The sequence below is a fragment of the Mirounga angustirostris genome, unplaced genomic scaffold (genome assembly GCF_029215605.1).
Source record: "Mirounga angustirostris isolate CCGP_5_RB_7025 unplaced genomic scaffold, mMirAng1.0.hap1 SCAF_5, whole genome shotgun sequence".
NCBI lineage: Eukaryota > Metazoa > Chordata > Mammalia > Carnivora > Phocidae > Mirounga > Mirounga angustirostris.
The window spans coordinates 89,463,362-89,486,075 of NW_026991713.1; the positions used below are offsets into that span (position 1 = coordinate 89,463,362).

At 39.1% G+C, this 22,714-nt stretch overlaps 1 protein-coding gene across 1 annotated transcript in view; it reads right to left on the reverse strand.

Annotated features, from left to right (window-relative positions):
• Window positions 1-22,714, reverse strand: part of PTPRO (protein tyrosine phosphatase receptor type O) — a 241,860-nt gene that overhangs the window by 107,187 nt on the left and 111,959 nt on the right. Inside the window, exon 2 of the mRNA XM_064591529.1 lies at window positions 4,098-4,371. Coding sequence (XP_064447599.1) covers window positions 4,098-4,371 — 274 coding nt within the window. The remainder of the gene's footprint in view (window positions 1-4,097; window positions 4,372-22,714) is intronic.

Sequence of the window (22,714 nt, forward strand, 5' to 3'; positions counted from 1 at the left end):
CCAAGACATCCACTCAAGACACATTATGATTAAAATGTCAAAAGTTAAAGATAAAGAGAGAAACTTAAAAGGAGCAAGAGAAGTCACATACAAGGGAAACCCCATAAGAATGTTAGCATATGGTAGCCTGGGTGGCTCAGTTGGTTAACCATCTGCCTTCAGGTCAGGTCATGATCCCAGGGTCCTGGGATCGAGTCCCACATCCGGCTCCTTGCTAAGTGGGAAGCCTGCTTTTCCCTCTGCCTGCTGCTCTGCCTGCTTGTGCTCACTCTCTCTCTCTTTCTCTCGCAAATAAATAAAAAAATCTAAAAAAAAAAAAATTAGCATATTTTTCAGCAAAAACTTTACAGACCAGAAGAGGGTGGCAAATATACTCAAAGTGCTGAAAGGAAAAAGCTTCCAACAAAGAATACTCTATCTGTCAAGGTTATCATTCAGATTTGAAAAAGAAAAAAAATTTTCAGACAAGCAAAAGCTAAAGGAATTCATCACTACCAAACTGTCCTTACAAGAATTTTTTTTAACCAGACCTTCACTTTTATTTTTATTTTATTTTTTTATATTATTTATTTTATTATGTTCAGTTAGCCACTGTATAGTACATCATTAGTTTTTGATGTAGTGTTCAATGATTCATTAGTTTCGAATAACACCCAGTGCTCATCACAACACGTGCCCTCCTTAATACCCATCACCCTGTTACCCCATCCTCCACCCCCCTCCCCTCTGAAACCTTCAGTTGGTTTCCTGGGGTCCATAGTCTCTCATGGTTTGTCTCCCTCTCTGATTTCTCCCCCTTCAGATTTCCTTCCCTTCCCCTATGATCCTCCATGCTATTGCTTATGTTCCACATATGAGTGAAACCATGTGATAATTGTTCAATGTTAAAGGGACTTCTCTAAGCTGAAAAGAAAGGACACCACTTAGTGTATGTATGTATATCACTAATTATTATGTATATAACTAGTTATTATATTACTAATTATTATTTTTATAATCAGAGGCTATAACTAGACATTTTTCCAAAGAAGACATACAGATGACCAAAAAGCACATGAAAAGATACTCAATATCACTAAGCATCAGGGAAATGCATATTAAAACCACCATGGGATATCACCTCACATCTGTTAGAATGGTTATTATCAAAAAGACAAGAAGTAACAAGTATTGGTATGAATGTGGAGAAAGGAACTTTTGTGCACTGTTGGCAGGAACGTAAACTAGGATAGCCACTATGGAAAGCAGTATGGAGATTTCTCAAAAAATTAAAAATAGTACTACCACATGATCCAGCAATTCCACTTCTGGATATTTAGCCAAAGGAAAAAAAACCCCGTTAATTTGAAAAGATATATATGATATGTATAAGATAGATATATATAATTTGAAAAGATATACCTCCATGTTCATTGCAGCATTATTTACAATAGCCAAGATCTGAAAACAACCTAATCATCCACCAATGGACGAATGCATAAAGAAGATGTGGTGTATCTATGTGCAATAGAATACTACTCAACCAAAAAAAGAATGAAATCTTGCCATTTGCAACAACTTGGTGGAACTTAAGGGTATTTTGCTAAGTGAAATAAGTTAGACAGAAATAGACAGATACTGTATGATCCCACTTATATGTGGAATCTAAAAAACAAACAAACAAACAAAATAAAGCAAAACTCATAGTTGCAGAGAACAGAATGGTGGTTTTCAGAGGAAAGGGGGTGGTGGGGTGGGCAAAATAGGTGAAGGCGGTCAAGAGGTACAGACTTCCAGTTATAAAATAAATAAGTCATGGGGATGTAATGTACAATATGGTGACTATAGTCAAGAATACCGTATTGCATATTTGAAAGTTGTCAAGAAAGTAAATCTTCGGTGTTCTCACCGCAAGAAAAAAAATAGAGACTGAATGGTGACAATGGTAACTTGACTTATTGTGGTGATTGTCTTGCAGTATATACAAATATCAAATCATTGTGTTGTATACCTGAAACTAACATAATGTTATATGTCAATTACACCTCAATAAAAAAGAAGACATAGTAATCTTAAAAGTGTAAAGATGAAAAGCTTCAAACTTCACGTAAAGTTCAAAATATGTAAAGCATAAACTAAAAGAAGTACAAGGAGAAATAGACAACATAGATATAGTTGGAGACTTTCACATACCACTATCCATCATTATTAGAACAAGTAGACCGAAAATTAGTAAGGGTAAAAAAGACTTGAACAACCAACCTGAACTAATTGACATTTGTCTACACTTCACCAACAAGTGCTCACAGAATACACACCAAGACAGACCACATTTGGGGCCTTAAAACAAATTGCAATGATTTTAAAGTAATTGAAATCATATAAAGTATGTTCTCTGATTACAACATTTACCTAGAAATTAATAAAAAGATCTCTGAAAAATTGCAAAATTTTGGATATTCAGCAACACACTTCCAAGCCCACATGTCGAAAAAGAAATCACAAAAGAAAATAAAAAAATATTTTGAACACAACTCATTGCATACACTAAAATGTCAATGAGATATTATGGAAATCTCTTATCATGTACCTATTTATCATTTACTTATCATTCACTTACTTATCAAATGTCTTTATGAACCATTAGCTAAAGGGCTGACTGCTAGAGTTTTTTTCTGATCTGGAGTGGCTAAGTGCATGCTAATGAATGTTAGGTCAGCAACAGTAACTATACTTTTATCTTGCTTTGTGCCTTAGTCTTTTTTCCCCCTGGTTCTTTCTCCTGTTACTTGCTCAACTGAATTGAATTAATATTTATTGATCACTTATTGAGTGTAAAGTTCATGTTAGGTGCTTATGAGATTATGAAGATGAGGAAGGCAGAGCTTCTGATTTCAAGGAATTGTATTATAGCCATTGTTTACCTAGATCTGCTGCCTGGACCTATTAACTCCCAGTTCAACTCTCTCTGCAACTTATTTAAAACAGTCCTTTAGAACAGGCACGTTCTTCCTTTAATTCTACTAGGTCCTAGGTTTGCTCATTATATCTATAAACCTTGAAGGTCTTGGGTTTATGCCATTCCACTCCTAATTTTTAGGATTCAATGCTGATTCTGGGACTCTGCTAAGGGAAACTTCAATTAATTTTTGACAGACATATTAAAAATATGCCTTCTAGCTTGATTCTGAGTTCTTGCTTCTTGATGTTTCTCTTTCCTTTTATCCCGAGAAAACAATATCACTATGTCCTTTTCCTTAATTGTGGCAAAATGACTGCAAGTAGCTGGCATTTAAAAAATCACAGCCATTGGAAAATTTGCACTGAGGAACAAAAAGCAAAAAGAACTTCACTGAGCCATTAAATTGCTCTAGTGGTAAACTCTGCCATCTTATAGGTAACAGTTTTTCTTCTAACATATACATCAACATATACAGTAAAGTTGCATCTTACTTTGAGATTAGGTATTAAAGTCCCAGAGAGAAAAGTGAAAATCACATATAATTACAATTACTCCTAAAAATTCCTAATATCAGCATTAATGTTTTAAGACATGATATACTGAAGGTTAAAATGCCAATGATTTGTTTTTTCTTGGTATTTTTCTTGGGCAGTGGAAGCCAAGGCTATTTGGAGGGTGAGATCAAGAATAGAAACCGATAAATAATATCTTTTTCTCTCTCTCAGCTAAAAATGTATAATTAATTTTTAGCTGGCTAAATATGAGTATAAATTCTTTGTCTCAAAACCCAAATGGCTTAATATGAGAGTACGTGTTCTGGAAAAAAAAAGCTTAGTTATGATCATACTATTCAGTTATATAGCAAAAAATTACATGGTCCAATCATGAATATAAAATTATTATTCAGTCTGAAAATATACTATCTCATAGAGGTTTACTTTTTTGGGTTTAAAATAGATTTTTCTTTAACAAAAGGTAACAGTTAAACACTATCAAACGTTGGCAAGAAACCGTATTCTCAATAAAAACTTTGAATTTATGTCACTTGACTTTAGGGTGATTGGTCTTGCCATCCTGGGTTGACTTTCTCTCAATGAGAGCCCCATGAGAATATACCCAAAGAAGAAACACAGAGGACATTACAAATGATGCTTACTTGTTAACACAGTGATTGATCTGGATGGCTTGGTAACCACATTTCCATTTACCACTACCAGAGTGATTATATAATAAAGGCCATGGTAATTAGCCTTAAAGGTAACAGGAGGAGGCAAAGTGCTGTTGAATTCCTCAAATTCGAAGAAGTAATTTTTTGATTCCCCAGTTATCTTCACAACATACACAGATGATGGGCTCATGACATCTGAAGCTTCTAAAGAGACAACGATGCTATTATCATCTTGAACAGTTACATGGAATGTTGTGGCATTCTGTTTAAGAAAAGAGAAAAACAAAAGGAAATGACGGTCAAATTGAGATCATTGGCAATAAAATTATGCTGAGCTCATTTTCCCAAAACTAATGTTTGTGATAAGCACCACACAGGTATTTTAGTGTTCAAGGAAAAGCAGAACGAGAGAGATTGACCCTCTTATGACTAAGGATCTTCTCAGGCTTTTACTTTTGATTCTTCTCCATTGAAAAACTGCTCCCAACTCATGGATTGTGTCATGTAATAAACACAAAATAAACATCGTGGAAATGAGGAAAGAATGAAATGAATGAAAATCATCTTGGCACTCGATTTGCAGAGAAATTCTTGGTTTTAGCTATGCTGGAGAAAGTATATGGATGGAGCACTCCATTTTACTTAGGAAGGAGTAATGCTGCGGGGGTCCTAGGAGAATTCTAGAAGAATGTCACAAAGCAGTTATTTCCTCACTCACTTGCACCTGTCAGTTCTGAAAAAATAGAAAGAAAGAAAAAAGTCGGGACTGAGAATCCTGTGACAATCCTCCTCACTGGAGGTTAGCCAATCTTTTTTTTTTTTTTTTAAGATTTTATTTATTTATTTGAGAGAGAGAATGAGAGAGAGAGAGAGAGAGCACATGAGAGGGGGGAGGGTCAGAGGGAGAAGCAGACTCCCCGCCGAGCAGGGAGCCCGATGCGGAACTCGATCCCGGGACTCCAGGATCATGACCTGAGCCGAAGGCAGTCGCCTAACCAACTGAGCCACCCAGGCGCCCAGCCAATCTTTAATAAGAGAAGACAACATGCTCTTTGAAGAAGGAACCAGACTGAGGATCACTGGCATCTATGGTAAAGGCAGCAGTGAAGGGGAATGAAAACTGCTCTAAGTGTCTAGACCAGTGTTTACGGACAGTATACTTGAAAAGTCATGGTGTGGCTGGTGTAAATATCCCTTCCTGATTCTTTCCCATACTGTACAGGCAGAATAGTCCTGCTGCACTCTGGTCTCACACAAGACTCGTATACTTTGTATCACTGCTGCTTTGCTTTTAACTCATCTTCTGGGTACATGGGGTCCAGGAGAGTTGTTTCACTGCTCTGAGCTTCAGACCTCTCTTCCGTGAAAGGGGGACAGAACAATTTTTTAAAACATGCTTAGGACTTACCAGGATCCAGGTACGAAGCTAGGCAGGCTGTAAACACAGTCATCTCATTTAATATGCAAAATGACCTGATGAGATAGGTATTTTTTTTTTCAATCTCAGTTTGTAGTTAAGGAAACCAAGGCTCAGAAGGACTGAGTCACCTGCCCAAGGTCACACATCTAGTTTGGACTCTTAAACACTGAACTACACAAGTACCAAAATTGAGCTTCATTACGTCCACGTGTCTGTTTCTCTTCCCTTCTTGACTTGTTTTCCTAACACTCAGTCTGACACACGGTATAAACTGGTAAGTCTCTGTTAAATGAATGAAAGAATTGCTGATTGCATTAATTACATGTGGACACTTGCTTCTTGGAATTAACCTAATGGTACCTCTTATGTTGTCAGAAGCCAAATCAAGCATACAGTACATATCAGTATTCTAAAGGAGGCCAAAATGTACCTAAAAATGTACTGATTTTTTTATTATTTAGTTGTTTTAGAAATCTAATTTAATTTTTAATGGTCCTAGTATTTGTAAAGACTATCTGGCCCTTAATAGAAATTTAATTCTATGTTAACATTTAGTAGACTTAATTGTGTTAACCGTATGAGACCCTAAGTTCTTTAAGGACGGGGACTGTATCTTATTTCTAGCTGCACCTCTAGCTCCAGGACCACTGCCTGGCATATGTTAGCTACTCTGTGATCTGGATAGTCCTAGGCCGGTCTCTATAATATGGATCAGTCAGTACGGATTGCCTTTTAAAATGTCCTTTTCTTCACATTGTCTCTCATCGTCAGACACATGGGTAGGTTTTTAAAATTGTGTACTTTTGGGAAACATAACAAACATACAGAACATGTGACCCACTATTATTGCCCGTGGTCCAGGTGGAACTGTGAGGCTTAACCAAGCATCCAATATCCAATAACATTGAACTCTAGCTTTTATTTATTATTGGTTACAGAAATGGATTCACTAACTCAGAAAACAGTAAGGATACAAACATCAGCTTCAGAATTATTAAGAATTTTTTGCTCTATGTTTTAATAGCCAATAACAAAATTTTGTGATAATGAAAAGAGGGTTACATAGACTCAATTTTGCAAAGTGTTGAAGAAATATGTATCTAATGGGTCATGAGGCTGCATAGACAGCGCAGTCTTCCAGGGAAAGGGTCTAATCTTCCAAAATCTAAAGACAGCTTTGGGGATGATTGTATCAGCCATGAAAATAAGCATTGACCCATGTGCTCCCAGGTCACCAAAAATAAATCAGGGTAGGCTAATCAGATTCAGTCAGTCGAACTAATGAGAATAAGGCAGCAGGCCAAGTGAGTCTAGGCAGTGAGCCTAAAGAAATGTCATCACGCTATTTCTTCTCTGCTCTCTGTGCTTCAGCTTTTCCTGGAATCTATATTCAGGAGAAGATTCTGAATGCATGCTGCAGGCATGCAATCCCTGCCGGGATGTACAGCAAGAAGGAAGAGTTAAAAGTTACAGAAATGGATTTAAGCTTAGGCAAGTCCAACGTGGATTTGTTTGGTGGATAGAGAAATATTTAAAATTATTTTTTTTGAAACCGGGTAGTAACATTGCTTGACTCTGCAATGAAAATATTTTTACTGAAATTTCCTTTGCATAATACAATTTAATATAGAAATTTCTCCGCTCCAATACCCTCATTGCACACTTGAAAGCACAGCGGTACAAATATCGCCCAGCTAATTGATGTCAGAACAAGGTCTAGGATCCACACATCCTTACGTCTCCCGGTAGTGCTCTTTCCTGAACTAGAGTTGGCTGTTTGAGGCAGCAAAGGAAGGCTGGATGCTTGGCTTCAGCAAGGAAGGGGGAGCCCAGGAGCTTGTAAACTGCGCTATGGCCAGTCCTAAAGGGACAGAAGCTCTCGGAGACAGAGTGGGCCGCACTAAAGAGGAGGAAAATGCAAGATGAGTCCCTGGAATGTGGGACAAGAAGAGAATTTGTCTCATATATTCCAGTCTGACATCATAAGAAATCGTCCACCATCTCTGACAAATATAACAACTGTTATCTATCGATCCTCTAATCTAGACTACACTTTGCACTTGGCATTTTATGTCTTTTTCTTTTTTTCCTTACAACAATCTTTAGAAATAAGTGTCTTTCTCCCCATTTTACTCAGAGAGTTTAAATAATCTGCTTAAGAACACAGCACTAGACTTGGAATCAGAGGGCCTGAGTTTCTACTCCTTTGCTGCAGCCTATTATCTGACAACATGGGAAAACACAAGGATCTCTTAACTTCATCTGTTTAATTTCTTTTTTTTTTTTTAAAGATTTTATTTATTTATTTGTCAGAGACAGAGAGAGCACAAAGCAGGGGGGAGCGGCAGGGAGAGGGAGCTGCAGATTCCCCACTGAGCAGGGAGCCCGATGCGGGACTCGATCCCAGGACCCTGGGATCATGACTCGAGCTGAAGGCAGACAGTTAACCCACTGAGCCACCCAGGCATCCCCATCTGCTTAATTTCTAAAATAGGGGTGGTTCCTATAAACTCATGGGATTGGGGTAAGAATTAAGTGGCTTTTATAAAAATGCTAATAGGTTGGACCCAATAAGTATTAGCTCTATCTCAAAGATTCTCGTGTTTTAATTAAATTGAATGCCTCAATGACCTGTCAACTAAAGAGGTCCCTTAAACATCCATTTAACTAACTTCCCAACTCTATGGAATTCTGTGATCACGTTTACTGGATGTTATATTCACACTGTAGAGGTATCCGTTCTATCATTTCAACAACAAAAAAACATTAGCGGCCATATGTTAGCTACTCTGTGATCTGGATAGTCCTAGGCCGGTCTCTATAATATGGATCAGTCAGTACGGATTGCCATTTAAAATGTCTTGGCATCAGGTATCTCGCTGGGTGGTGGCGACAGGCTCTGAGGAAGATGGGGCACTTGACCTCCTAGAGCCCAGACTCTAGTCAGAAAGGCTCACCCAAATGCATAGTTACAACACCATGTGAGTGTTACTAGTTACAGACTTTGAAAAAGTGTTTGATGCTTGTTTTTCCTGCCTGTCTGGGATCCCTTCTTTGATCATATCTTCTTGTTTTGGAGCACTGCTTCTTTTCCACCATAAAGCCAAGAAGGGGTCCCGATGGGGGTTCCTAATACGAGTGTGCTACTCCCAGATTAGAGCAGGAGGTACTTGGACTCAGTCTGGGTGAATCGTAATGCCCAGTTCTCCCTTCATGGAGAGAGCCAGGGGGATGCCACTGGGGACCCAGCCAGCCAACTGGAATGCTTTGTCTGAAATTTTATAACTGGAATTAGTGGGGAAGAGTTTTTTTCTCCTCTGGTCCCAAGTATGTACGGATGCAAATCTGGAGAAGTCAGTGTCTATCATTTCTGCCCCACAAAGACAATTGCTTGAGGGAAAATCCCTGATGTGGTCCGAGGCCCTGGTCTCAGTCACCCTAAGGCCCAGCCCCTGTGCAGTCTGGCAACCTGAGTGCATAAATCCCAGTTTATGGCTTAAGTCAGTTAAGCTGGACTTCCAAAACTGACAGCCAAAGGTCCTGGTCAATACAAGAGAATTGTTCAGTGCTCTAGACTTGTAGAGAAGAAAACAATTAAATCTGCTTCTGCAATGGGTATGAGGAAGGGTTTCAAGTTGGAAGTGATGCTTGAAAGACACTCAGGAATTTCCCAGGGGAACGAAGGTCAGTGCACCATCTGGAGAAATGGGAAGAAGACCCTACAGGCCTCAGGAGTGGTTAGATCATGGTAGGACTTTCAGAGAGGAGGGTTGATAGCCAAGTCCAAGATGTGAATTTGAGTATTTTTTAGGCCAAAAGAAATCATGGTCTGTTTTAATGCAGAAAAGTGACATAGTTAGATCACAGCTTACAAAGATCAATACAATTAGGAACATGGACTAGTATAGTTAGGGATTGCCCGACTGCACCCACCGAAGGCCAGTAGATGGTAAGGAGGCTGTTGCAGCCCTTCAGGTAAGACCCGATGAAAGTCTGAGCAAATGCTGGTTACACCAGATCTCCTGTGGGACATGCACTTAGAACATTATTAATGCTCCAGCTGGCAACCTAATCAATGATTAGACTTATTAGAAGGCATTTTAGAGGGAACAAGTAGAAAATTCTGCTGTGCTAAGGTTACCACATAAGAAGTAATGGGATGCTCAGTTCTTTTCAATAATAATATCAATGGTGTCCAGTGTTTCTATAGCACTTATGGCCAGACACGCTATGGAATTCATCCACTTAGCCTCCTGTCCAGCTGCGGGAAAACGTTTCCAGCAAGATCTTCTTTCCTTTCAGTTCCTTCAGGAAGATCAATTTCCCAGAGCTGTCCTGACAGGGCAGAGATCCCTTCCTGACCCTTTCTCAGAATTATTCACAGGTCTCTTTCAGAAATTGTCAGAACAGAATTTGGATGTTGATCTCAAAGGTTAGGGATGATGGCCTCCCTCTCATTTTCCATGATGCATGCATGCAATCTTTAGATATGTCTTGAGCAGCCAGCACATATCAGGAACCGTGCCAGATGCTGGGGATTCACTCTATTGAGGAGTGAAGAGGAAGACTGGTATTATGTGCCTTTGTCCTACCTAGCATTGTGTCTGACCAATAATAGCGATGATGATGATAAGGAAGATGCTATCATCGTAAAGGACACTAACTTACATAGTGGTTATAATGTGTCGCCAGAAACTTCTCTGAAGCTCATCCAGCAAGCTGTTGATACATGCCTGCTGAGTGAATATAGTTACAATCTGCTGTGTAATACCAGACTTCTATATAAGTGTCCTAAATGTATCCTTTCAGGTAGAGCCTGTGGGTTCTCTCCCCATGCCTGAGTCCACATCGACACCAGGTCAACCTTTCATGTTTTAAATGCCTAGATACTTTCACTTCTGTTTTTATGACTTCATGATACAGAGTCCTCATTTTTTTTGCCTCTTTTTGGTAAAGGAGTTCAAACTCACATGTCAGGCAGGTCATATAAATGAGAGAAGTGAAATAGTATAACAGGATTGATTGATGAAATAGTTAGCCAATGGGAGGGTGCATGCATTACCTAAAAGCATCATTAAAAAGTGCAATTATAACAAAATAAAACAATGCTGGCCAAAGAGAACACCTTTGCAGGCCAATCTCTGCCCAGAGGCTGCCACATTACAACACCTGAATTTGTTGCACTGCCATTTCCTTGATCAAACACCTTATCTTTGGACCTTCAGCTTCTGATCATACCCTTTGCTCTGCCCAGCCAGAATGCAGAAATGATAACTGAAGTCTGGTACCCCCTATGCATTCATTTAAAATAAATACAGATGGCATTTCCTTATCAAGTTACCGGGTATGCGTGTGTGTGTGTGTGTGCGTGCTAAATGGCATTTTATTATATATATTAATGCAGTAATTATTTCCTGATTCCTAATAAGGACTTGTAGTAGAAGCTCTGCAGAACTCTTAATTCAGGAGATTAAACAAAACATGCTTAAGAAAAGAATTTAACCTGGCATTTTTAAGTAGAGAGAAGCCACTCTGCTGAATAGATATGCCAGAAAAATTCGATGTGCTATTTAGGAAAATAATAATAGCCATATATCACATTTCATGTTTTTTAAAACACTTTCGAACACATTTTCTCATTTGATTCTCAAAACATCCTATTAAGTTATTATCTCACTTCCTGGATGAAAACACTGAGGTGCAAAGAAATCAAATGAGTTTCTCAAGGCTACTCTGTGATGACGTGGAGGGGCTGGTACTCAAGGCAATTCTTTAACTACAAGTTTTATGACTCTATTATACCACTCCTCCCAGACGATCAGATCCTGGAGCCAGAATGATCTCCCAGATGCTACTTTTCATATCTGTATTTAATTGGTGGTGAACTCCCTCAGCACAAACTATGACTTATCCCTCTAGGTTATGATTGATAGATGCTCCAAAAGGGTGTTGTCACGAAAAAAGGCAATTTAAAGAGATAAAAAGAAATTCTGGGGCACCTGGCTGGCTCTGTCAGTTGAGCGTCCGACTCTTGGTTTCAGCTCAGGGTCCTGGGATCAAAAGAGCCCTCTATGGGCTCCATGCTCGACTGGGAGTCTGCCTGAGATTCTCTCTCCCCTCTGCCCCACCCCCAGCTCGCACTTTCTCTCTCTCTCTCAAAAAAATAAATCAATCTTAACTAATTAGTTAATTAATTAATTCTGGAAACAGGCACACCTGGGTGCAAGTCCCACTTAAGTGATACTCTCTCATTGTGATTCTTTGAGCCTCAGTTGCTTCAGGTAAATCATGGAAATACTAAAATACCTATGTTTTTGAGGACAACCAAATGAGATTGTATGTGTACATTACTTAACCCGATGCCTAATATTTAATAGATTCTCTGAACGCAGTAACTGATTGTTACTTCAAAATTTATGACCTATGCTTTCACACTGATTTTCTTTGGGACATATAGGTTGTAGAAGTCGTATCTTTTTAGGACACTAACAACATGATTCATATATGGTTCAAAAGATCTTCTGCCTTTCAGTCTATTTATCCAGTAATCAGTTTTACCCCTTTTTGTGGCATCATGAGGGAGAGCAGCCAGTATTTCTGTTTCTATTATGCCTGCGTACGACAGCCTGAGCTGCCCTATTTGACTGAAGGTTACCATGGGAACAGTTTCCAGAACCTACTGCGCTGAGCAGTTCTGAGACCTGGGAAGCTGTGCCTGGCTGATGATTGACTCAGGAGGAGGTGGGTCCACAATCCAGGAAGCCACAAAATACATTTGTCCTCAACAGTTCAATGATCAGGCCACTTCTAAAAATACGCAACATTCTTCTGGTTTAATGTGTTATGAAAAATAGGGCTTCCTGGCAGGTGGATTCTGTCTGTGAAATAAGTGTTATTTTAATAAAATCAAGCACTCACAAATAGAATTTTGCCTGAATTTCTTTATTCCCCAAACCTCTTTTTCTACCCTTTCCAGTATTTATAGTTTTGAAATAGTTTTTACCTCAGAAAGATGCTTAGGAAAACGCATCTGTCCCACTTATTGAAAGCTAATGTGGAAGATGATGGTGTTAATCATTTTTTATTTTAGAATGGATGAGTTCAGTCAAATTTCCCCCCGGGCCTGAAGTGTCTCTCCAACTGTGACACCAGTTAATTAAATCCTGATGATAGATAACAAAGAGGGCAGTCGAGTTACCCAACATGTAGTTCACAGCATATTTAGGTGCCACCCTCGTGACCTTTTGGGAGCGCTGACCTTTAATTCCCCTGAGCTGTTAACATCCTTAACAACAAAACTGCCAGACCTTCAACGTGTATAGTCTCTTATGCCCTCCACCATCACTGAGATTTTATGGTTTTCCTAAAAGACTGATCTGTCTGTGCCAGGTAAATTTAAGCCCAGAAGTTCAGGGAGATGAGGTGCAATACTTTACATATAAACTTTGCTCAATGTTTACCTTCATGTAGTTTTAAAAAATGGTGTGCTTACTGTATACCTGGTGCTAAGGATATAAAGGTTGAGAAAAGAAATTTGGTCGCTGTCCCAATGGTCTTTGGAGTCTACAGCAAAAGAGAGGAAATATACCATTTTAAGTAATTAAATAATTACAAGTGGAAAAGGCATTGTTCAGAGGACCTTAGGAGGAGGATCTAACCTGGAGGAAGTAAGAGTCTACACATGTAAGGACAGGCATCAGTAAGACTTAGCCTGATGAGGAGCTGGAGAAAGAATAGGATCTCTGAAGAACAATGTATTTGAAGACTTGGGGGCCAGAGAAAGCACAGTGTATTTGAGAAACCAGAATAACATCAAAATGGCCAATACTAGAGACTGGATCATGGGATACTTTGTTGGGTCCTTCTAAAAAAGTTGAATGCTAAAGGAAATGGGAAGCCACTTATGGGTCATTAGGGGCATGAAATGATCAGATTTGCATCCGTAATAGAAGTAAGATAGTGTGTTAACTACTGACTCTCAAGTTCCTATTGGTGGAACTTTTAATGGAAAAGTGCTTGATAATGAACCACTTGGGAGAGAAGGGAACACTCTAACAGTGTGAGAAGAGGCATCTAGGGAAACAAACAAAAACAAGAACAAAAAACCAGTCAAACTAGTATTAGAGTCACAAAGAAAAGAATGGCTTTATTCCAGAAAGGAAGAGGGAGAGATAAGAGGGAAGGGACTAGGAAAAACATGGAGAGAAGAGCCAGCAAGATGGTGTGATGCTGAGATAGAGAAGGGCAATCAGCCAGTGGAAATATCCAGATGGAGGAGGTCAAAGAGCATTTTAAAACTGGAAATGCCTAATGTTCCACTTGAAGTTAGCATTTTGAATAGTAAACACTTATCCATCTTACCAAATTCCAGTCTTCAATAATATTTGCTATACTCACAAATGCTTTGTGTGAGTGGGTCATTTGTGAAACTTGCTAAAGGGGCTGCATTTCACGTCCAAGTGCTGGGGCATGGAAGTGCTCTTTGTGCAACTTGGTGTCTGGGGGAGGAGAAAGTGAGAACATGCAAACGTCCTCCAAAATGGCAAAAATCCCAAGGGAACGTGAACTTCCGTCAGAGATGGTAAGGGATTTAAGGCCAATTTCATTTGGGTCTCAAGGGTGCAGGAAGCTCCTTCTGAGTATAGAGCGGATTGCTCCTTGGTGAAGATAGGCAGAAGTAGGTGTGATCGAACTACTCTTGGAGAGAAATGAAGGAGGCTAGGACCAGGGTGATGTCAGCAGAAATTCAGAGGTTATGTTCCCCAGAACTCAGTGACCTGAGATTTGACTTGGTTGTGGGCTGGTTGTGGGACTGATTTCACACACACTTACCATCATCATCACCATCGTCATCATCTACAGGAAAGACTGCAGATATTAGCAGGGTCAGAAAAAGAGTGATGTGTATCATTCTTTCAGTTCATTTTGATACCTAACGAGTATGAGATGCCCGTGGGACATCCAAGAGCAAATGCCAAGTAGGTGGTAAGATATATGGATCCAGAATTCAGAAGAGAGGTCTGCACCAAATATTTGGAACAGATTGTATCACAGATGGCAGCTGGGGCCCTGGAAATCAAGGAAATACCAACCGCTACTATTAATAGAGCTGACTTCTTTTAAGAATGTACTTTGTGCTAAGAACTTTTTAGGCATTACTTAGCTTAATCTTCTTAACCACCCTCTGAAATAGGTATTATTATTTGCATTTTCCAGATTGGTAATTGCGCCTCAGAAAGATTAAGTAACACATCTAAGGTCACATAGCTTTTAAGAGGTAGACAAGAGAATGAGATCCACATTCTCTTGATTCCAAAGTTTGTGTTCCTGCCATGAGCTGCATTTCAGATTTTACTTAATTTCTTTGCAACCAAGAGGCATGAATGTCACTTTAACTAATCGCTCATCTTTTTTATTTTTAAGATTTTATTTATTTATTTGAGAGAGAGAGAACATGAGCAGGGGGAGGGGCAGAGAGAGAAGCAGGCTCCCCACTGAGCAGGGAGCCCAATGTAGGACTTGATCCCAGGACCCTGAGATCATGACGTCAGCCGAAGGCAGACACTTAACGACTGAGCCACCCAGGCGCCCCTAATCACTCATCCTTATTACATGGGGAATTACAGGGCATTTGGCTGTAGTAGGAAGAGTAGTGACTTAAAGGCAAATAAAGTTGAATATGAATATCTGTGCCATCACACACAGAACTCTCTGAACCTTAGTTTCTTTTTCTATAAAATGGGAAAAGGGTGCTCACTTTACAGGGTTGTTATGAGAATACAATGAAAAAAATGTAGCTAAGATACTTGCCATATTTTATGCCTTACACATACTAAGTGCTTAATTTTGATGGTTTAAAAGAAGTGGAAATTACACCTAATGAATCTGGCTAAGGAAACTCTTGTTAGCTGCATTGCAAAGCTTTCTGATTATCATAGGAAACCTCACAGATCACAAAAGGGATTTAAGTTTGCCCTTGTATAAGAACCCTCAATATCAAATAAAGCCCTAAATTAATAATCATGCAATTTCTCAGTGTGCATTTCTCAGGAACAATGGTAGCTCAGATTTGATGCTGCTTGAACTAGTGACAGACAGAATTCAATTAGAAATATTGTTTCTTATTGTTTTATTAAAATGGCCTCTAAACTAGTCTTTCTTCCATTTTCTCTCTTCTTCAAAATACCAAATTATGAATGAAGTTACAAGATCTTGGTTAAACAATAAAATTATGAAAATAGGAGGATGAAGAGTAAGGACATAAAATTTAGCGTAAAAAAGTTTTGCTTATTAGATTGTTGAACACGGACAAGTTATGTAGCCTCTCTGAGACAGTTTTTCATCTGTAAAATGGAGTTGCTCATCTTCTTGCAGCTATACTTTTGTGGTGACTATACTGGGTAATGTTTGTAGACTACCTGGTAGAGCTGGGTGCATTCTAAGCACCCCCAAAACAGCACAGTTCTGATCGTGTGAATGTTCTGGGTTAAAAACTCGGGGGAAGAATCACTGAGCTTAATACTCACTACCAAATAAGAACCAGGTTCAGTTGCTTGACACTCAACCCCCTCCACAGTCTGTCCCCAAATTTTCTATCCCATCTAATCTGTTGCCACTTCTCTGTCAGGAATTCCGTGAACCCCACACACTAGTCAAACCCCCCACTCCATATGCCCCAGGTGCCTTCCTGCCTCTGTGGTTCTATTTATGTGTTCCTTCTGCCTGAAATACCCTTTCTCCCCCACTTCAAATATCCAGTTCTATTTGGCACTGACATCTCTATCAAATTCCACTTTTTTTTTTTTTAGTTTCAGGGGTAGAGTTTAGTGATTCATCAGTGCTCATTACCTCAAGCGCCCATCGCCCAGTTACCCCATCCCCCCACCCACCCACCCTCAAGCAACCTTCAGTTTGTTTCCTAGAGTTAAGAGTCTCTTACGGTTTGTCTCCCTCTCTGATTTCGTCTTATTTTATTTTTCCTTCTCTTCCCCTATGCTCATCTGTCTTGTTTCTTAAATTCCACATATGAGTGAAATCATATGATATTTGTCTTTCTCTGACTTATTTTGCTTAACATAATACCCTTTAGTTCCATCCACGTCGTTGCAAATGGCAAGATTTCATTCTTTTTGATGGCTGAGTAGTATTCCATTGTACATATATACCACCTCATCTTTATCCATTCAGCTGTCGATGGACATCTGGGCTCTTTGCATAGTTTGGTTATTGTGGACATTGCTGCTATAAACATTGGGGTGCAGGTGCCCCTTCAGATCACTATGTTTGTATCCTTTGGATAAATACCAAGTAGTGCAATTGCTGGGTCATGGGGTAGCTCTATTTTTAACTTGTTGAGGAAACTCCATGCAGTTTTCCAGAGTGGCTGCACCAATTTGCATTCCCACCAACAGTGTAAGAGTTTCCCCTTTCTCCACATCTTCACCAGCATCTGCTGTTTCCTGTGTTGTTAATTTTAGCCATTCAGACTGGCATGAGGTGATATCTCATTATGGTTTTGATTTGTGTTTCCCTGATGATGACTGATGTGGAGCATTTTTTCATGTGTCTGTTGGCTAAATGCCACCTTCTTTGAGAAGTCTTTATGACCATCTCAGAAAAATGGTCTCTCTCTTCCTGTCACCTCACAGCCCAATATCTACATCTCTCCCAGGACACATCACTTTGTACTTAGAATCATACACATCTAGTAGCAGGTAGATTGTTCCTGCAGGAAGAAGTAGAAATAATTTCAAATGGCTCTTCTTTACCAAGATCCTGCTATCCTCACGTTAAGTATTTATAACATCTACTTAAATCATTTGAAGTGAACATTTCACATATTCATCTTCATTTCACAATGTTAGTTTTAGATTGTCACCATTTCTTACTTTCCACGGTATGAGTAATATGTTCAGCCAGCATTGATGCTATTTTGAATTACAAGAAGGCTAAAACAACAATCTGATATTTATGTTTTATAAATGAAGCTCAAAAATATCTTTGTCTTTCAGAACAGCTGTAAAAAGACAGTATGCAATTTACTGCATCAAGTGAAAGGATTCTATTCTTTGGGAAAGGATGGCATTTATATAAATCATTCTGTGCTATTTGGTAAGGAAAGAGCCTTGCTTTTACTTGACATACTGCACTTGTTGCTAATTGGTGTTTCATCATTAAATATTTTCTTTTCTTTTTTTTTTTTAAGATTTTATTTATTTATTTGAGACAGAGAGAATGAGAGACAGAGAGCATGAGAGGGGGAGGGTCAGAGGGAGAAGCAGACCCCCTGCCGAGCAGGGAGCCTGATGTGGGACTCGATCCTGGGACTCCAGGATCATGACCTGAGCCGAAGGCAGTCGCCCAACCAACTGAGCCACCCAGGCGCCCCCTCATCATTAAATATTTTCTTATTGCCGTCTATAATATGTATCTTAAAAGGTGAAATGTAGAAATATTTGCATCGAGATAATTTTGAAAAGTGGTTTTTATCATTAGAAAGCTTGGATGGTACAGAATCTAATGGCAACTGCGAAAATTTTTCATAGGATTCTTTACAGAAGTGTTTAAATCTCTTTCCACATCTTTACAAGGTTTCTGTTCTTGAAGGCGGAAGCTGTTCTGGTCACCTGATACATGTACCTTATGTCAATTTACAATAATCTTCATTGTTTGCATTAACAAAAGATCTTTATTTACAAAGTGTTTATTCAGTTCATAATAAAGATTTAATAAAGTCATAGCATGCAGTACTTTTATCAAATGGCTGAGTTTGTATTATTAATTTTATTTATTTATTTATTTAGAGAGCATGAGAGTGGGGAGGGGTGGAGGGAGAGGGAGAGAGAGAATCTTTTTTTTTTTTTTAAAGATTTTATTTATTTATTTGAGAGAGAGAATGAGATAGAGCATGAGAGTGGGGAGGGTCAGAGGGAGAAGCAGACTCCCTGCTGAGCAGGGAGCCCGATGCGGGACTCGATCCGGGGACTCCAGGATCATGACCTGAGCCGAAGGCAGTCGCTTAACCAACTGAGCCACCCAGGCACCCGGGAGAGAGAGAATCTTAAGCAGGCTCCATGCCCAGCACGGAGTCCAGTATGGGGCTTGTTCTCATGACCCGGAGATCATGACCCGAGCTGAAATCAAGAGTCAGATGCTCAACCAGCTGGGCCACACAGGTGTCCCTGAGTTTTAGAATTAATATCAATATACTTTAAGTTCTGAAACATGCCTTTCTTATTTTAAATACCTTGAAATATAATACTTATGATCAACATTAATTTTCCATTTACCAATTACTCTGTTTCTATTTCCTCCTCCCTGAATAATATTCCCCCTCTCTCTAGTTCTGCACCTATTTTTTTTTTTCATTCCTTATTTTCCTCTCTTGTATTGCTTCTCATGGTCTGCTTTGTGCTGTGTTTGGTTAGTTCTGTCTATAAATTTCCTGCTAGATTTTAACTTTCTAAAGACAGGCATTCAGATTTCACTTGTTATCTATCACAGTGTGTTACTATTTGGAACTTAACAGATATTTGTAAACCTAAATAATCCATTCATCCATCTACTCGTCATTTATTGAGCCTTTAATGACATATTCTTACTGTGTCTGTCCAGCCTATTCTTAATATGTCTGAATATTTAGAACTATAGTTCAGTTTCTGGATTATTAAACCCAAATCATATCTTCATATTATAGAAATAAAAGAATATTTGGCTAAACAAAGAGAGGTATTAGGGAAATAAGCAAGGAGGCAGGTGGAGAGAAAAGAGGCATCAGATGAAGAGGAACGATTAAAAAACAGAAGGGAAGAATGGGTGGGAGACCGTGAAAAACATTTGTAAACTGGGAAAGAGCATAAGAGTGAACAATAAACCAGGGACACAAAACATTCATATCTGGATCTTTGCTGGTCATGACTTCTACCTCTGTCATTATTTAATACTTGACAGAGAAAGAGAATCAAGCTGAATTTCTATTAATATCTCAACTGTTTCCTTATCCACTGTCCACCTTCCTTTTCTCTCCTATGACTATTCTGTAGTCTGTTTCTGATTTGCAGAGAATATATTCTATAGACTCATAGATAAACCATTAATAAATCCTCATTGCTATGGGATCTAATAGAGATTTAATGGCCTAATTGCTCAGGCAGAGACCGTCCATCCACTTGGCAAGGATGGTGCCACGAAGATTCAAATACTGGATGGGAGACTGGACTTTAGGACCCCTTTCAATTCATAACTTTGAAGAGTTATAAATTAATAAAGGCTGAACCTATGAGTAATTTCTAAGAATATTAAGAGATGCATGCCAGATTTCCTTTTAGGTTATAAGTACCCAGGATCTGTTTTCTTCAAAATGACAATTTCTCCCAGGCCTTTTCCATTAGCTTAAGCTTCAAGGAAACAAATCATACAACATTTACTGGAAGAATTAAATCATAGTTTAAGATAATTCAATACAATATTTTCCAAATATATTGCTGCATGATTTATAATAAATATGATTAATTATATATATTTAGTACATAACAATATGATTCTCTATTTCATTGGAATAAAAAAATACCATTAATCTGATCCATTTGTGTAGTTGATTAATGTGTCTCCTTCTTTGTCTATTCCCTTTAGCATTCAAAGTAAGAGAGAGACTTTTAGTTATCAGGTAATTATAATTAAGCCCATACTAAGTGCTATAATTAAAGAAAGAAAAGAATGACAATAGTAAGAGTGTGTCTTAAGTGCCTAATATATGCCAGGGTTTATTCTAGGTGCTTTAGATTAATTAGGTCTCATCCTTAGAACAATGTTTAGAATTCATTATTATTATTATTTGATCAATAACTAGGAAGTAGAAGACCAGAAATTCAAATAAGAGTAATTCAAACAATAATTCACAGGGCTTGCTTGGTGTTAGCTACAAGAGCATGATTGTGAGCAGGGGAGACTGGATTCAGACCTCACAAGGATTCATTCTAATGGGCAATAACAGTAAGAAGCATCAAATATTATGACAAGAAGCACAAAGTACTCCAGAAACAAGAACCCCTTACCCAGTAATGGCAATGTTGACGCTTGGACAATAAACAGGACTCAGCTGGTAAAGAGGCTGGAGTGCAGGGGATATTTCAGGCAAGAGGGCTTGGAAACCCGGGATGGAGGACAGCACAGCACCTTCACGGAACAGGAAGGGCCTTCAAGGCCATGTCCAGGTGTTTGGGCATTACCTCAGGGCCGCTGAAATGTAGTAAGCATGAGATGGCCATGAGTAGATTTTCTTTTGAGAACAGAACTAATGGTGGTGTGGACCTGGATTGGGGCAGGGCAGCGCGAAGCAGGAGATCAATTAGAAGGCCCTCATAATAACTGAAGCAAGACTGACTTGGGCTTCACAGTGGTAAAGGAGATGAGGGAGACAGGGGGAGATCTAGTCAGGAAGTAGTGGTAGAGTGCCTACAAGTGTTCAGAATGGGAAAGAGCTTTAGACTATGTTGTAATCCAAAATTGATAGAGATGAGGAAACCCAGGCCCAGAGGTGAGAAGGGGCCTGCCTAAGGCTATCTTGCTGGTTAGAGGAAGACAATTTCTTTTTTGAGTACAGTTGACACACGACGCTACATTCATTTCAGGTGTACGACTTAGTGCTTTGACAAGTTTATACATGATGCTACCTATGTTCACAAGTGTACCTACCATCTGTCCCTATGACATCGCTATTACAACACCAGTGACTGTATTCCTTATGCTGGGCCTTTTATTCCTGTGACTTTTCAGTCCACAACTAGGAGCCTGTATCTCTCATACCCCTTCCCCCATTTTGCCCAACTCTTTGCTCCCTTCCCATCTGGCAGCCACCAGGTCTCTGTATTTATTGGTCTGACTCTGCTTTTTGTTTGTTTTTCATTTTTTTTTTTTTTTTTTTAAGATTCCACTTGTGAATGGAATCATATGGTATGTGGCTTTCTCAGGCTGACTTATTTCACTTAGCATAATATCCTCTAGGTCCATCCATGTTGTCTCAGATGGCACGATCTCATCCTTTTTTTACGGCTCTGTAATATTCCAGTGTGTGTGTGTATACACATGCATTTATACACAGCACAGATTCCTTATCCATTTGTCTATTGATGGATGCTTAGATTGTTTCCATATCTTGGCTATTGTCAATAATGCTGCAATAAACATAGGGGTGCCTATATCTTTTTGAAATAGTGTTTTCATTTTCCTTGGGTAAAGACCCAATAGTGGAATTATTGGATCATATGGTATTTGTGTTTTTAATTTTTTTGAGGAGCCTCCATACTGTTTTCCTCAGTGGCTGTACCAATTTACATTCTCACCAACAGTGCACAGAGGGTTCCTTTTTCTCTACATCTTTGCCAGCACTTGTTATTTATTGTCATTTTAATTTTAGCCATCTTCATAGGTATGAGGTGGTATCTCATTGTGGTTTTGATTTGCACTTCCCTGATGATCAGTGATGTTGAGCATCTTTTCATGTGTCTTTTGGTCATCTACATGTCTTCTTTTATTTTTTTTTTGACTTTATTTTTTATTGTTATGTTAATCACCATACATTAAATCATCAGTTTTTGATGTAGTGTTCCATGATTCATTGTTTGTGCATAACACCCAGTGCTCCATGCAGAACGTGCCCTCTTTAATAACCATCACCAGGCTAACCCATCCTCCCACCCACCTCCCCTCTAGAACCCTCAGTTTGTTCCTCAGAGTCCATCGTCTCTCATGGTTCGTCTCCCCCTCCGATTCCCCCGCTTCATTCTTCCCCTCCTACTATTGTCTTCTTTTTTTTTTTTTTCTTAACATATACTGCATTATTTGTTTCAGAGGTACAGATCTGTGATTCAACAGTCTTGCACAATTCACAGCGCTCACCATAGCACATACCCTCCCCAATGTCTATCACCCAGCCACCCCATCCCTCCCACCTCCCCCAATCAAGCAACCCTCAATTTGTTTCCTGAGATTAAGAATTCCTCATATCAGTGAGGTCATATGCATATGATACATGTCTTTTTCTGATGACTTATTTCGCTCAGCATAACACCCTCTAGTTCTACCCACGTCATTGCAAATGGCAAGATCTCATTCCTTTTGATGGCTGCATAATATTCCATTGTATATATATACCACATCTTCTTTATCCATTCATCTGTCGATGGAC